General features: G+C 37.7%; 1 protein-coding gene across 1 annotated transcript in view; it reads right to left on the bottom strand.

Annotated features, from left to right (window-relative positions):
- Nucleotides 1-1,163: 1,163 nt before the first annotated feature.
- Nucleotides 1,164-17,451, bottom strand: part of LOC149258872 (uncharacterized) — a 31,420-nt gene continuing 15,132 nt past the window's right edge. Inside the window, exons 2-5 of the mRNA XM_089439067.1 lie at nt 6,132-6,801; nt 5,482-5,975; nt 3,017-5,356; nt 1,164-2,854 (exon numbers count right to left, since the gene is read on the bottom strand). Of these exons, the coding sequence (XP_089295193.1) occupies nt 1,164-2,854; nt 3,017-5,356; nt 5,482-5,975; nt 6,132-6,801 (5,195 nt within the window). The remainder of the gene's footprint in view (nt 2,855-3,016; nt 5,357-5,481; nt 5,976-6,131; nt 6,802-17,451) is intronic.

Raw genomic sequence — 17,451 nt, 5'->3', positions numbered from 1 at the left:
ATCTTTCTGCTTTGCTTCCATGATTTCCCTTAAGATTGCCAGCGATTCCTCAGCGTGAATGCATCTATTGCTGAGTCCGTTGAACTGCTCATGAAGTGAATGAACTCGGTGGAGAAACAGGTTCATTTCTGTGCGATATTTGCTGTGTAAAATTCTGAACTGCTCGTCAAATTTGGCTTCCAGGCTCCGGATCTGTTCAGCGTGCCTGGCTTCCATGTTCCGAACTTGATCTTCCAATACCCTTTGTTGAGCTCTGACCTCTTCGAATTCAGCCTGAAGATCGCGGCAATGAAAGCATTGCTCAGGACGTTCCATCACTACTTGGGCTTGGATTCTCTGAGGGGCGGTTTCACTGTGGTGGGCTGCTAACTCCTCTTTGCTGCGGGAGAAGAATAAGAAGGGCCGGATGATGATGCGCAGGGTTGAAGGAGGAGTACTGAAGGTTAGGGAGAATAAACAAAAGGGGGTCGTGCTAACAGCTCTCACTTTCTGAGTGAGAGAAGGGAAATAAAAGAGAGTCTGGATGATAGCGCGCAAACTTGAAGGGGAAATACTGGAGATTAGAGAGAATGAACCAGAGAGGGGCGTACTAAAGGGGCAAGTTTGAAAGATGGCGGACGGCCCGCAGAGGTGAAGTAAATAAAACAAAGATTGTTGAAAGAATGGAGCAGTAGTTCTCGCCTTCCCACTGAAACTATTCCTGAAAAGCACCACGATAAAGATTAGAGAAGAGATAATCAAAGCAAGGAATGGCGATACCAGAGATTGATTTCGTCTTCGACTCTGGACAAGTGCGCCTTCTTCATTCCAGCGAAGCTGCTCTTGCTCATAGCAATGTATGACAAGTCTTTGCTTTCCTCTGCCCGTATTTATGGAACGGAACCAACCATGGCCTGAATGCATTGCAGAAGTCGGATCCTCTGTATTATTAAGATATTTTCCTAAATCTCTAAGTCGATTTGCTGGAGCAGTGCAATCGTTCTTCCGTCCTTCGCTGAGGTGATTGTTTTTTCTCGGGATGTCAGTTATTCTTTGAATCAAGGCCTGAATGAGACTGTTTATGCGCTTCATACTCTCTGTCAAGTGTCCTGGGACTGTTGTAACCATGCCCGTCACACGCTTGCTGGATCTGCGTGCCTGGGCAATGTCAGGGTCGGCCTGCTTCATGGCAGAGGCTGGAAAAAATCTCTGTGATTGTGCCTCAATGCAACTTCCGGATGTCCAACTGCGTTATTCGCATGTTTATCCGCTTCCCCATTGAGCGTGCGAAGGATATGGCAGAATCTGATTTTTTCAAAGTGTTTGGTGAGGAGATTGATGCGTTGGATATGTTGCTGAAGATTACTGTTTGGAGATCTCCGGTGATGGTTCATAAGGCCAATGACTATGGAGGAGTCTCCTAAAACAAGAGCTTTTCTAATCCCCATGCTTTTTAATTGCAACAACCCTTGATACAGTGCTAGAGCCTCTGCATTATTATTTGTTTTTTCCCCCAAACTCCATTCGTAGTTGCAGATTTCTTCTCCTAATTCATCAATGATAACACCTCCTGCGCCTGCTGGTCCTGGGTTGGACTTTGAGGCGCCATCAAAGTATAAAATTGGGCAGTTGTTACTCTGGATCCACCTCTTGTAATCCTGGGTTGGTAGTCTAATTTCCCAATCCCTGGTCTGGTGTTGATGCTGTCTGTTAGTTCTCTGAATACTCTGTTGATGACCTGAACGACCTAGAATATGCTTGATCATGAGCCTCTCCTCAACTGAATAGTCTGTTGCTTTAATTGTTCCTGAGTATTTGGCTGCCATCGTCTCCTGCGCCAAGAGGTGAGCATTGTTGCATGTCTTCCAAACATTGCCCTCTTTGTTTTGAAAGATTTTCTTGTTTCTTGTGAGCCAGATTTTCCAAAGAAGGTTGTGAGGTATGATATCCCAAGTTCTTTTGACTATCTTGCTCCTTTTATCTTTCCAAGGGCAATTCCTTCTCCAATCTTGGATTGTCTCTGCAATGTTTTGCTGAGGTTGCCATGTTATATTGCCCAAGTTGGACATGATGGTCCAGCATTTCTTCGCGAAGATGCAATCAAGGAATAGATGGTGGATGGTTTCCTCCTCAGAGCAACAATTAGGGCAGATTGAAGGTCCATGTATCCCTCTCTTTCTTAGGTTTTCCGAAGTGAGGATTCTGCCCTTTAACAGCAACCAGATGAAGAATTTGACCTTGGGGATGGCCTCAGATTTCCATATTGTTCTCCATTGATTCCAGACGGGAGTCTGGTAAGTGTTGTTGCAAATGAATTGATAGCCAGATTTGATGGTATAGCTTGAGCCCGTGGGGTCCCATCTAAACCCATCTGCTGCTCCTTTTTTAATGGGGGCTCTGTTCTGAAGATTTTTATGGAGGGCTTGATAGCTTGATTCCAAGTGTGGGGGAATAACTGGAAAGTCCCAGCTAGTCCAAGCTCCAGTATCAGCATCCCATTTTGAAATTTGGTCCAGCCTCTGAATGCCTTTGCTGTTAAGATAGAGGATGAAGGGAATGGCTTCTTCAACAGTATTTAGAGGTTGGAAACCCATAATTTTATCAGTGGCATAATTTATACTGCTCCCTTCCCCCGGAATCTTTGAGGTGTTTTGAATGAGAGTGGGGATTGCTTTCTTACAGAGGTGCCAGATTTTGGTAGAATCTCTATTGGGAATATCAGTTTCAAGGAGTCTTTGTCTATTGTCAGAGAGATATTTGCATTCAATGACCTGTTTCCACCAGGCTTTTGGTTCATTAATTAGCCTCCAAGCCATTTTAATCCCAAATGCGAGATTTAGAATTTTAGGAGCTCTGATTCCCAACCCACCTCTATCTGGAGATTGAATTACAGTTTTCCAATTGACCAAATTGAATCTATTTTTTTCTTTTTTCCCTCCTTGCCATAAAAAATTGCGGAGGGCGGTTTCCAGCTTATAGTGAAAAGAAGCAGGAGCTTGATAAAGTGTGAATCGGTATAAAGGTAAGGAGGAGATACCTGATTTGAGCAAAATTAATCTGCCAGCTGGGTTAAGCCATTGAGTTCCCCATTGCTGAACCTTCCTTTTGACTTTGTCTATTATTTCATTCCAGGTGGTGGCTTTTAGAGAGCCCATGGTGACCGGCATCCCAAGGTAGGTAAAGTGGTCCCAGGTTGCTTTGAAGGCAACTCCAAAGATGTTAGCAATACTGTGGGCTGTTTGATTGGAGATGTTCCATCCATAGATGCAACTTTTTTGGAAGTTGACTTCTCCTCCTGAGCACGCCATAAATTGATCGAGGAGGATTTTGAAGCGCCTTGCTATAGTAGTGGATGCCCCACCAATAAGCAGAGTGTCATCAGCAAATTGAGAGTGATTGATATTTTTCACTCCGTTTCCAAACTTGATACCAGAGATGAGACCAACTCTTCTGTTGTGTTCAAGGGTGCTGCTAAAGGATTCAGCCATCAAGATGAAAAGATAGGGGGAAAGAGGGCAACCTTGCCTTAGCCCTCTTGAGGATTGAAAAGCATCACAGGGGCGGCCGTTTATGAGAGGCGAGATCCAGGGGCCAGAGATACAAGCGGCAATGGTGCTGATGAAGGCAGAATTAAATCCCATTTTCCTCAAGACAGCGAACAAGAAGGAGTGTCTTACTCGATCGAATGCGTTAGCTAAATCTAGCTTGAGAACGAAGCCTTTCTCCTGCCTAGATGTGCTGGAGTGGATAGCTTCTTGAACCAAGGTGATGGTATCATGAATTTTCCTGTTGGTCATGAAGCCTCCTTGATTTTCAGATATAAGGGAAGGGAGAAGTGGCTGGAGCCTGGCTGCTATAATTTTTGCAAAGATCTTGTAAGAAGTGTTACACAAAGAAATAGGTCTAAATCTGGAGAAAGAAGTGGGGCGGTTTTCCTTAGGAATGAGGGCGAGAAAAGTTGAATTTGTGAAGCCCCCCATTTTCTTTTTCCTTTGGATTCCTTTCATCATTTTAACAAGATCTTTTTTTATCAAGTGCCAATGGTCCCTGTAAAAATTTATTGGGAAACCGTCTGGACCAGGGGACTTGTCTGGTTGTAAAGTCCAGATGGCTTTTCTGGTCTCCTCCTCTGTAATTTCACTATTTAACCTGTCATTCTCCTCAACAGAGATTTTTTCCGGAAGATGCTTAAGGAAGGCCGAATAGTCAGCGTCTCCTTGATTTTCTGTGAGGAGACAATTGTAATGGAGGAAGGCAGCTCTTTTTATAGATTCTTGGTCATTATGCTGGCTGCCTTGACTATCAGTAATAGTAGTAACATTGTTCCTTGTTTTTTTTGCTGTGGCCTGCTTATGAAAGTATGCCGTATTTTTATCACCTTCCTTTAACCATAATTCTCTTGACTTGATCCTCCATTTGATCTCTTCCGCTCTCTTTATTTGAATTAGCTGTCCCTGAACCTCCCATTCCTTACTTTTCAGCTGATGAGTGAATCCATGGTCCTCTATTTGTTTGTAGATCTCTTCCAAATCCTGCTGTATTTTTTTCCTTATTTTTTCTGGCTCTTGATAGCTGGCTTTTGCCCAATCCTTGAGTGCCTTCCTTATGTTTCGAAGTTTTGTTTCCCAAATATGATTTGGGGAACCTTCAACATGTTGCTTCCAAGTTTCTTCTATGATAGCCTCGGCCTCAGCGCTGTCTCTCCACAAGGGATTGTACCTGAACGGAATTGGTCCCAAATGAGCATGGGAGTCCAGCGTTAAGAGAATGGGGAAGTGATCTGAGGCTGTGGCACTGAGAATTTTGGTGTGGCCTGCGGCAAAGGAGGAGAGAAGGGAAACATTGACCAGTATTCTGTCCAACCTTTCCATAATGTTGCCTGGCCCCAATCTTCTGTTGTTCCAAGTATATTTCCTATTTTTTGGAATGATATCCATCAGTTCATGTTCAGCCATTATCATTTCCAGCTGTCTTCTGGAGGTGTCGGGGGTGAAGGTGCCCCTCCTTTTCTCATTCGCATGAAGAATTAAATTGAAGTCTCCAGCAAGAATAACATTTGGGTTCTGCTCCTTGTCTATTTCTTCCTTCAATTCCTTCCAACATTGTTCCTTTTCCCGGTAATGGTTGGGGATATAGACATTATAAATGATTAAGTCACAGCTCTCTTCCTTGTTGGTAAGGTTGGTCCTAACCCAGTTTTGATTGAGGACAAAGGAATTGCAGTCCCAGTACTGCTTATTCCACATGGTTGTGATTCCTCCAGAGGCTCCTCTGGAGTTGCTACTGGCCCCTGAGAAATTTTTTTGGGCTTCTATAATTATTTGCATTTCGTTCTGACTTTGCTTGGTTTCCTGTATCAGAACAATTTCAGGTCTTTCTGTTTGAAGAAGATCTCGTAGGGCAGCTGATTTGGAGGGGTGCCCCATACCCCTGCTGTTCCAAGATAAAAGCTTCATCATGAGGCGTTCGAGCGAGGAGGTGCTCGCCTCTCATGTTCTTTACCTGCTGTTTCTTTCTCTTGTGAACCTGTAATGAAAGATTCCATAGGAGTTTGGATCCCTAGGGCTATGTCCTTTTGCGTGCTTTCTTCCCGATGCTGCTTGGCTGACTTTCTGCCTGGTCCAGGTTTCTTGTGGATATCACCGGAGGAGCCAAAGTCTTTGGAGGAACTTCTGGTGGTTCTGAGGGGGGGAGGATCAATGACGGGCTGAGAGGGGGTCGAAGAAATCAAGGGGGGCTCAATCAGATTCGAAGATGGCTGATCAGTCAGAGGATCATCAGAGGATAAAATAAGGAAAGGGTTGGAAGAGGAGGGGAAGGAAGAGTCAAGGGAAGGTCCAGGAGGGTTAAAAGATGGAGAGGTGGGGCGAGGAGAGGAGGGTCCCGGTTGTTCAGGAGGTGGATCTTGTTTTGCCTGAGGTGCTGCTTTCTTTTTTTTCACAGTTTCCCACTGATCTCCTTGATCTTCAGAGTCAAGATTAGTATTTTTAGAGCATCTATTGGCAAAATGGCCGTATTCATGACATACCTTACATTTGAATGGAATTTGCTCGTAGTCCAGCTGCTGTATGTAGCTCCAGTCATCCACCTTCAGCTTGATGGCTTCTGGAAGGCCTTTCCCAAGGTCCACTTCTACGCAAATCCTTGCACACGCTTGCATGTTATCTTTAGGCTCGCTTCTGTCGATGTACTTGCCGACTGCATTCCCTATTGCTTTTACCGAGTCATCTCCCCAGCAGTGCAGGGGGAGATGGGGAAGACGGACCCAAACCGGAACCGCATTCGGAATATCGAGTTCAGGGTCGAAATCAGGGGTCCATTTATTCAGATATAACCCTCGAGAGTCCATAAAATAGGGCCCGTTTCTAAATATCAGATCCTTATCTGCTTTGGTTTCAAAATGGAAGGTATAATAGCCTTTGCCGCAGAATCGAATCGAAATCTTTCCTTGAGTTTTATCAGACCAGTTCCTTTCCACCCATCTCTGGACTGTCTTTGGTGAGGGCCATAAGCCTGTGAACTGCCCAATGAGCCCTTTTTCTGCTAGAGATAAAGCTGCCATTCGTGGAAGAGAAGGAGGTAACTGAACTTCTTGGAGTGTATCAAGTTTCTTAACAAATTTGGATGTTGCTGGCTTCGGACGGACAGGGGGCAGAGATTTTACCAAATCAGAGAAAGCTTTCTCTGCGTCCCCAGAAGATGGATCAGAATGGGCCATGGCGGAGGCCAGGCCCCAAAACAGTCCTCGCGGCCCAGGCCAAGGCGAAGCTGCTGCTGCTGCGATTCTCCAAACCCTCGCTCCAGCTCCGCGCGTGCTCCAAGCTTCAGTTAAAAAAAAAATGTGTCAATTAAATAATAATTTTTTATTTACTAGTTAATTTAACAATTTTTCTTAATTAACTCAATAAATCATTATTTTTTGAGTTAATTTGCTAAATAACATTTTTTGACCATTTGAATAATATTTTCTTCTCTCAAATATAATAAAATACTCTAAATAGTTAGATCTTGATTTGGTCTAATAATATTTTATTATATTACTAGATCAAGATTTATCCTAACATTTTAGTATAAATAGAGAGGTTTTTCCTCACTCTCTACACGTGACCATTTTCATCCTCATTATTATTTTCTCATTCCTATTGAGCTCCCATTATTGAGTTCAACTCACATTTATTTTTTCTCATTGAAACTATTGAGAGTGATATAAGTTTTTGAAGAATAGGGAGTTAAAGAACCTATCCCATGGAGGAGGATGCTATAGACCCATGTCTTTATACTTCTCCAACAGGACTATTGTTTCAATTATAATAAAATCAATTTTTTGCATTGGATTTTTTTATATGTGTTGTTGCCATATGTTTTTCAATATTTGCAAATTATTTGTGCCACATTTCTAATAATATTTTTTGCAAATATGAAGAACACTTACAACTTTTTTGTTTGTTTCCTCATTGTTAGGAAGATCGTCACTAACTGAACAAGAATAGGAATTTTGGCTTATCTACTAAAAAATATTCTCCTAACACCTATGCTATCATATTTTTTAGAACGGGAGGGCATTGTCCATCGTTTCACTCTAGTGCAACCAAACTCACAACTTGTAATGGATTTTCTCTTTCACAGTTGCCTCATGTAGTTCCTTTCTCACCTCAGTCCTAGTCCATGCAATGTTTTTTGCCTCCAACAACTATGAACTATTATAAAGATTATAGTTGGTGTGGAAATGAAGGTCATGGAGCTTTAAGGCTTCTAGGGTGTGCCTTTGAGCATAATCCTCAGCTTGTAGATTCCTGCATGTCGGCACACAACCAAAAATAAAAGAGGAAGTTTGATTCATTGGGGAATAAATTTGCATGAACAACAAGTCAATCTTGATTCAGAGGTCATGAGAGCTATTTCTCCTTGGTTTCCTAGTATATTTAATTCACTAGGATATCAAAATCATTATTTGCATAATGTTGATTTATATTGGCATGTTAAGCTGCTACTTGGAAAACCTTGGTGGATAGAATACAATCTTAGGGAAATTCTTTACGCAGGTTAGATGAACTTTTAGACTTCATACTCGATGTTGAAGGCCAACTAGCCATATTAGAGATGGGTTCTCCACCCAATTTTCTAGTTCATCCACAATGTAAAGTTGAGGAATAGCCTATCAACCTAGATGCGTATTTATCATTTTAATGCTCTAGTTCATTGCAATCATATCTTCTTTTTGGAGACTAGCTAGCCCTTAGGGGTATAGTTATATTTTACTATAACTTTATCCTTAATCTAATTTTTTTGTTAGATCATACAATGAAATTCAATACATAAATTATTTTTTGTCTTGTTATTGGTTTTCCACTAAGTTGGGAAACAATTGATTTTGGTTTTTATTCATCATGGAGACTCCTTTAATTTTTCTAGCTCTTAACTCTTCACCTTATTATCTCTAGTCTAGCTTCCAAGATCATATGCCAGAGACAAAAATGTTGAATATATACTGTAAATACTTCTATGAAAATACAAAAATAAATTTAAAAAGAAAAATAAAATTCATTTACAAGAAAATCATGGGACTTTATAGTGATGCTTGACATGTTCCTTTAACCAATTTATTTGATTTTTTAAAGTCCCCATCTAATAAACATCGTGTATTATTATATAAATTGATGAGTCAGTTTAATCAATGTTTATTTCAAAGTTCACATAGTAATAACTATATATGATATCAGTTTATAACAAGGTCATATGACATTTAAACAATTTATATATGAATGTTTAATTTTTTTATTTAATAGAAATCAACCAACCTTTTTTTTTCAATTCAAATTATATTGCCTCAAAATTCCATCATACACTAGAAAAAAATATTATTGTTTATGTAGAGTTCGGTCTCAATCTACCTCTATGGAAACAAGATCTGTTAAGCATTGACCAAAGTTCTGATAATTCAAAATAAAAAGAAACTAATGGAAACGATATCTGTTAAGCATTGACCAAAGTTATGATAATTCAAAATAAGAGAAACTATCATTGAGAAGCTACTAATATCCACCATAGATTGAATTAAATAAAATAGAAGTAACTGCCAAGTAGCTAAGCATTACATTAGGAACCCAATTAAGTCACTGGGGCAAGGTCTTAAGTTGTTTTTCTAGTTGGAGTAGGAGGTTTAAGTTCATATTGAGAATGGCTTTGAAGGTGAGCAAGCCAAGCACCCAAACTAGTAAGACAAGAATGTTGCTAAGGTTGCACCTTCTTGATTCCATTTAGAGAAGAGACTATATCATTGTGATCTTCATGTTTCTTGTTGAAGTCCCTACTTAGAACAATATTCATCTACCAATGAAGAATGATGGATTTTATGTACTCTCTCTGCCTTCCCATGATGTCTCCAAGGTTAGGAACCAATTGACTACCTTTGCTTGGACCTTTCAATTAGAATAAGTTTATCATTATTTAGTAGTAAAATATTCAATTTGATGAATTTTCTTGCAAATTTTCGGGGGGAGTAGAGTGGAAGATAGTTGTAGCATCTTGGACTTGGGCTTGGGAATGTGGCCTACCTTGAGGACCCATTCCCTTGATCTTTTGGTGGCAATGAATTCCTTGTTGGGGAATACTTAACCAAATAAGAAATAAATAGGCTATAATTATTTCCCACAACACACAAAGACCCAAGGGATTGATATTGAGAAAACTAGAAACATGAAAAAGCTAGGAAGCAATACACTTCTAGGAAAATTTGTGCAAATGGGAATATTGGTGAGAATGAATGGAAGATGAATGCTTCTTGATAGGTTCTACTATCCACCATGAGATATCAGTATCTGTCCATTTCACACCTTGGCTGGCCTTAGGTCATAATAAGCTAACATCCAGGAATTAAAAGCTTAATGAGAGAATGAAAAGGCGAAACCATAGAGATTTAATTTATAAAAAATTAGCTAATTTTTCCTAGCCCTCCATACCTAAATAGGAAGGAACATGCTAGTTTGATGAAAATTTATAGCTCCCTCTCCTACAACATCAAGATCAAAGGTTGTTGTCAGTGCCTAGAGAGATGCACCCCTTGGTTTCCCTACGCCTTCCCATCTTCCATTGTCTAGAAACTAATGGATAAGTCAAAGAGCTTCACTCCCTAAAACTAGGTTGCCTAGAATGTTAGTGTATGTTGATTCATGTCCAGGCAAAAAACCAATGACTAAGCCTAAGAAAAAGCCCCTTAACTGCACCCGCACTGAACAAAATTGTAGCTGAATAAAAGACTACTACTATTAGTCACCCAAGGGCATTGTCTACCTATGGTAAAGGAGGAACCCAGAAATAATAGAAAAATGGGAGAGAAAAGCCTCTCGTATCAACACCTTCAAGCATATTTTTTTATGACATATGCATGGAGAGCGGTAAATTCAGTTGCATGTGTGTTATATAGGGTGGGTTGGCCATGTCAACCCCCTCTTAAATGTGATGCGAAGTGATGGGGTGGGAGCCTCCCCTCCAATCCTCCAATGTCCTGAATTTCAACACCCTGATTAGGGGATAGAAATAAAGTATGATTATATAAGTTGATATGAATTTAAAGTAAAATTTAATATGATTTTCTAAACAATTTATATGAATATTTAAAATCTTTATGTAATAAATGTTAAATATTATTATATAATTGATGACTTAGTTTGTCCAAAATTTATTTTAAACATAAATTTCTAACAAAATTAAATATGTTTTTTAATCAATATTTTTAATGTCTAATACATTATAATGTTGAAATCATTTATAATAAATATTTTTCAATAAATTGATTTAAAAAATTCATTTCAATACCAAGTAAATTAATAATAAATTTAAAGAAAACTATAATATTGGTATTATTAGATCCATTCTCTCTCTCCCTCTCTCTCTAATTTTGTCTGATATTTGATGCACTTCCAACAAACATTCATTGGATATCTAACTATTACGTGTCGAAAATAATGACTGATTTTGATGATAATATATGATGAAGGGGTGTCAAAGTACCTACATAATTTCATCCAAAATTCGACGTACAACCATTAGGTTTTAATGCATATGTACTAGTCCATGTTAGCATTCCACCAGGAAACCAAGTTGAAATTTAACTCGTGGAGAAATAACCCTTCATAGGTCACTCTTGAATCATAAGTCATGGAAACTATTGCTCCATAGGTTTTGAGTACATGTAATTCATGAGGCCATAAAAATCATTATTTCCATACTATTGATTTATATTGGCATGTTAATTTTATACTTGGAAAGATCTTGTTGAATACAAGACAATCCCAATAAAATATTTTACACAAGTTAGATGAACTCTTAGACCTCATGCTCATTGGGAAGGCTAAATAGCTATATTAGAGATGCTTTCTGCACCCACTTCTCTAATTCATTCATTGGCATGTAAAGTAGAGGATCAACCTATCAAAATGGACTCTTCTTTATCATCCTAATTCTTTGGTTCCTCGCTGTTAGGCCCCTATACTACTAGTGTAACCCCTTATTGTTATTAGTACAACCCACCTATTATATTGTTGTACCCATGTAGTCCCCATATTTATTATTGTGCCCCATAGAAGCCCACTATTGTTATTATTGTGCCCTTACATTATTATTGTTATGTCAGCTCTAATTATATTATGACCCATTAAACTCCTATATATAGAAAGGAGGTCTTGTCATTTGTATCATCCAAGAATTATTCATTTGTGTAATGTAAAGGAGGTTTCTCCCTTGAAGAGGCTGAATTATAAGGTGTTTATCTCTCTTTTCTATCTTTCGTGAGTTGTTTTCATAACATTTGGTATCAGAGCTTTGGATTCTAAGGTTTCGCTGCTCCAAACAAGTCATCGTGGCATTCTCGCTATAATTTTTTTCTGCGATGTTTCAGAAGTGAAAAAGAAAACCTATTTGGGAAGAAATCATGCTAGACCATAGGTCCAAATTTTAGATCTTGTCTCACTATTTTGTCGGAGATATGATATGAGGAAATTAGGGTTTTTGGAAGCTCCAGAATTTCATGTATGAAGTTTCAGAAGCTAAAAAAAAACGATTTGAAACGAAATCGGTCTAAAGCTCGAGTCTGAATTTCAGATCTTGGCTCACTATATTTTCGGATATATGATCTGAGCAAGTTAGGGTTTTTTAAGACTCCTGAATTACATCCTAAACAGGTGACCTTAGGAAAATCGTCATAACTTTCTCCCTGAGCATCAGATTGAAATTTTGTAAGAAGTTACAGGAAGAGGACGGACTATAGTTTTCATTATATATATTTAGATCCAAAGGTGAAAACACTGACACGTGGCAATTCATAGAAGTTCGCTCTTCTGAAAAGGTATATAATCAGGTCATCTTGGGAGATTGTGTATAACTCTTTCTTGGAGAATCCAATTTCAATCAGACATGTGGCATTGGAAAGAGGAAATAGAGGGATACTATAGGGCACAATTTCAGAACTGGAAATTCTGAAATTACAGAGTTATAGTCGTTTCAAGATCGAGGTCCTAAAATCAAGAAAAATCGAGATGAGGAAGTTTGATGGCAAGGATCCAGTAAATTGGATACTATAGATGGAGAAATATTTTGATCTACATGGTGTACCACTATTACAAAAGGAATTTATTATATCTTCATATTTAGAACAAGATCATTTTTATGGTATAAAGGGCTTTGATCTCGTAAACGACTTGTTACGTTGTCAATTTTCACGGAGGAAATTATAGCACATTATGAGGATACAAAGAGAAACACTTTCTTTAGAGCAACACCACAACAATTGGAAGAAAAAGGAGAAAAAAGGTTTTGTTACAAAGTGGAAAGAAAAATTATGGCAATAAGGAATTCTACACCTCACAACTATAAAGATGGAAGTGTTGTTTCTCCTAGCCTTCCACAACCTACAATGGTTACACCAGAACAATTGGAAGAAAAAAGAGAAAAAGGGCTTTGTTACAATTGTGATAGCAAATGCACTAAAGGTCATAAGTGTGTTGAGAAGAAATTATTTTACATAGATTATGAACAAGAGGAAGAAAAGGATCAAGAAACATCAAAAGAAGAGGATATACACTAGGAACCAACCCCAGAAAAAGAATAAATGAATCCAACCATATCTTGTAAAGCATTGGCAAGAATTACCACTCCTCAAACTCTCAAGATAGAAGGACATATCAAGAAGAAAAAGGTTCAAGAAGTGAAAGATCACATCGAGAAAGAAGAAATGAATACAACCATATCTTGTAATGCATCGGCTGGAATTACCACTCCTCAAACTATCAAGATAGAAGGACATATCAAGAAGAAAAAGGTTCATGTAGTGAGAGATCACATCGAGCATCAACAACAAGTTCTCCAACTTTTAAAGGATAATGCCACTTTGGTGCAGAATCGAATGAAACAATTGGTAGATCAACATTGCAGTGAAACAAGTTTTGATGTAGGTGATTTTGTATTCTTACAGCTACATCTTAAGCAAGCTATTTATGAGAAGGAAATGTTGGCAATACTACATGCACTTAAGAAATGGCGACCTTAACCAATGGGAAGACACTTCAAGGTAAAAGTGGATCATGATAGTCTTAAATACTTTTTAGAACAAATATTATCTTTAGAAGAACATAACAAATGGGTCACAAATATGTTGGGTTATGACTTTGACATCATCTACAAAAAAGGGAAGCAAAATTTTGTTGCAGATGCACTCTCAAGAAAGGATGAGGATGTGGAAGAATTGTTTTGTTCTATTTATATTATCCAACTAGATTTGATAAAGGAAACAAGGTATGAATGGAAGAAGGACAAAGAAGTGTGGCCACTCATTCAAAAGTTTCAAAAGATCCCAATTCAAACAATATTGCTAGAACTTGAAGATGAAGGACCAATCATATTGGTACCTAGAGCAGTCACAGAAACGAGAACCCGACAACTACTAATTTGATCAATGTCAGAGTATCCCATCAAGTGGAAGAACTTACCCATTGTAGATTCCACATGGGATGACAAGAATTTTATACAAAAGAATCAAGAACTACTCAAGCGTTGAGGACAACCCTTTTTGAAGGAGAGGGGCATGTTAGGCCTCTATGCCAATAGTGTAACCCCTTATTGGTATTAGTACAACCCCCTTATTATATTGTTGTCCAATGTAGTCCCCATATTGTTATTATTGTGCCCCATAGAAGCCCACATATTATTTTTCCCTTACATTATTATTGTTATGTCGGCTCTAATTATATTATGACCCCTTAGACTCCTATATATAGAAATGAGGTCTTGTCATTTGTATCATCCAAGAATTGTTCATTTATGTAATGTAAAGGAGGTTTCCCCTCGAAGAGGCTGAATTCTAAGGCATTTATCTCTCTTTTCTATCTTTTGTGAGTTCAGTTTTCATAACACTCGCAGTCTTATATTAACTTTGGAGACTAGCTAGCACTCAGGTCTAGAGTTATATTTTACTTTTAACACTATGCTTAGTTTAATTTCTTTTTAGCTCATACTTTGAAATTCAATAATGAAATTAACTTTTATATTGTTTTTGGTTTCCCCCTAAGTTGGGTAGAAATTGATTTTGCACCCTGTTCATCATGAACACTCTAATTTTTCTAGTTCTTGATTATCTACTTTACTCTCTAGTCTAGGTTCCAATATCATAGGCTAGAGACAAAATTCTTGAATATCTAATGTAAATAATTTCTATGAAAATACAAAATCATTTTTAAAAAGAAAAACATTAATAAGAAGAGCATGTTAATTTATAGCAATTTTTGACACATTCCTTCAACCAATTTATATGAATGTTCAAAGTATCCATCTAATAAACATCATGTATTATTATATAAATTGATGAAACAATTTCCCTAAAGTTTCTTTTGATGCTCACTTGGTAATAAATTTATATGATATCAAATTATAGCAAAGTTTGGTTTGAACTTTAAACAATTTATTTATGAATGTTGACCTTCTTTATTTAATAGAAATGATGTAACTTTTTCTTTTGTGAATTCAAATTAATCACCTCAAAATGAGATCATACACTCTAAAAAGTTATAGAGAAACCATATATCTTCACCATTGACCATATTTTTGATAATTAGAAATAAAAGAAATTATCATTGAGAAGCTACTTATAACTACCATATATTGAACTATATAGAGTAAAAGCAACTTCCAAGTGGTTAAACATTACATGAAGAGCCTGATGAACTGACTAGAGTTGGGTCTTGAGTTCTTGTTCTAGTTGGAGTAGGAGATTTAACTTCACATTGAAGATTGATTTCAAGGTGAGTAAGCGAGGCATCTAAACTAGCAAGACAGAAGCACTAAGAACATTGCACTTGATTGATTTCTTTCACAGAAGTGATTGAATCATTATGATATTCATATTTCTCCTTGATGACTCTACACATAAAAAATTCAATCTACCAATGAAGAATGATGGATTTCAAGTACTTGCTATGTCTTCCCCTGGTGTCTCGAGGGTATGAAATCCAATTTGCTACCATTGCTTGAAATTTTGAAACATAATAAGTTTATCCATCATTGGAATTGAAAGATTGAAGTTGATGAATTCCTCACATATTGTAGGAGGGGGGTGGGGGAATGGAGTGGAATATAGTTGTAGCCTCCTAGGCTTGGGCTTCAGTATTTGGCTTTCCTTGAGGAACCCTACCCTCAAGCTCTTGATGAAAGTTATTTTGTTGTAAGGGAATACTAGACCAGATAAAAAATAAATTAGCTAGTATTCTTTCCCACAATAAACAAAGACCCAAGGGATTGATTTTGAGAAAACCAGAAAGAGGAAAAAAGGAGGGATCTCTAGATTTCTAGAGAAAATTGTGAAAATGAGAAGAATGTGATGCAGGAGCATCCTGCTTCAGAAAATCATGGTATATTTGGTTGACTTAGGGGGTGTGATGTTTTTAATTTATTTGTATATTTTTAATAGATTGAGTGAAAAATATGTGTGTGAGGTATTAATTGTAAATATTCTCAATAATGAGAGAATGTGAGTGATGATAGACTTGTAAATACCTCATAGAGATCTTAGGGATTAGGGGATCCTAGCTTAGAGGATTAGTTGAGTTAAAAGTGGAATTAGAGGATTTTTAGGATTTGGATGAGAGATTTTAGGGATCGAGAGAGATATTGTTGGAGTTTGTTAAGGGATCTAGAACCTTCTTGAGGAGCCCATGAGGCATGGTGAGAGTGAAGTGTGAGAGTGAGGAATGAGAAGTTCTCCTATAAATATTTTATGTCTTTAATAAATTATATTGAGAGTTCTATAAATTCTGATATTGTGGATTTTAGAGTTTTATTGTGTGTTTGACTTAAGCGGCAGAACCTATGGTGGGAGCACTGCATCAGAATGATGAGAAGGAATGGCATATGAATGTCTCGTGGCAGGGTCTATGATCCACCTAGAGATACTATAATTAATTCCACCACACACACAAATTGACATTAAGACATAACAAGATAGCATCCAGCAATTAGTAATGTAACGAGAGAAATAAATGACTAAAGTGGAGGGATTTAATATATAGAAAATTAGTCATTGTTACCAACCCCTCCAAACCTGAATAGGAAGGGATGCTTGATGTTGATGAAGATCAACACCCTACTCTCCTGCAATGTCAAGCTCAAATTTTTCTATCAATATCTTGAGAGATGTAACCCCTAGTTTTCCCAACCCTTCCCATTTTCCATTTTTTAGCAACCAAAGCATGAGCCAAAAACCTTCACTTCTTGAATCTAGGTCGCCTAAAAATGCTAGTGCATGTAAATTCATGTCCAGGGAAACAACCAATGGTTGAGCCTAAGAGAAATCCCCTTCACTGCAACCTCATTGAGGGAATTTGTAGTCTAATACAATACTTCAACTATTAGTCACCCAAGGGAATTTTCTCACCTCCGATGGAGGAGGAGCCAAAAAATAACATAAAAGCAGGAGAGAAAGGCCTCTTTTCATAGGACCTTTCAGCATAATGCTGTATGGAATATGCATGGAGAGTGGTAAATCTAATTCCATGTGTGCTGCGTGGGGTAGACATGCCAACCCTCCTCTTAAATTCAATGGGAGGAGACAGGGTGGCAACCTCCCCTCCTATCCTCCAATGTCAAAACTTCCAACACCCCAATCGCGGGATAAAATTTATATACAATTATATCAGTGGATATGAATTTATGGTGAAGTTTGATAATTTTTAAAAAAAAATTATATGAATATTTGAAATCTTTACTTAATGAATATTAAATATTAATATATATATATATATATATGATGACCTAATTCATCCAAAATTTATTTTAAAATTTAATCTATAATAAAATTAAATATGTTTTATTAATCAATATATTTTCATGTCCAATACATTTTTCTTAGTAAAAAAGGGCATTTATATCATATTAAAAGGTTGGTTTTTATGGTTACTATTGCTTGCTAAATTCTCATACTTTTTACCC

This window comes from Pinus tabuliformis, chromosome 6 (assembly GCF_031772625.1).
Source record: "Pinus tabuliformis cultivar Carrire ecotype Pingquan chromosome 6, CPIR1, whole genome shotgun sequence".
NCBI lineage: Eukaryota > Viridiplantae > Streptophyta > Pinopsida > Pinales > Pinaceae > Pinus > Pinus tabuliformis.
The sequence above is the reverse complement of the archived record's forward strand: the minus strand, read 5'-3'. Positions and strand labels throughout refer to the sequence as shown.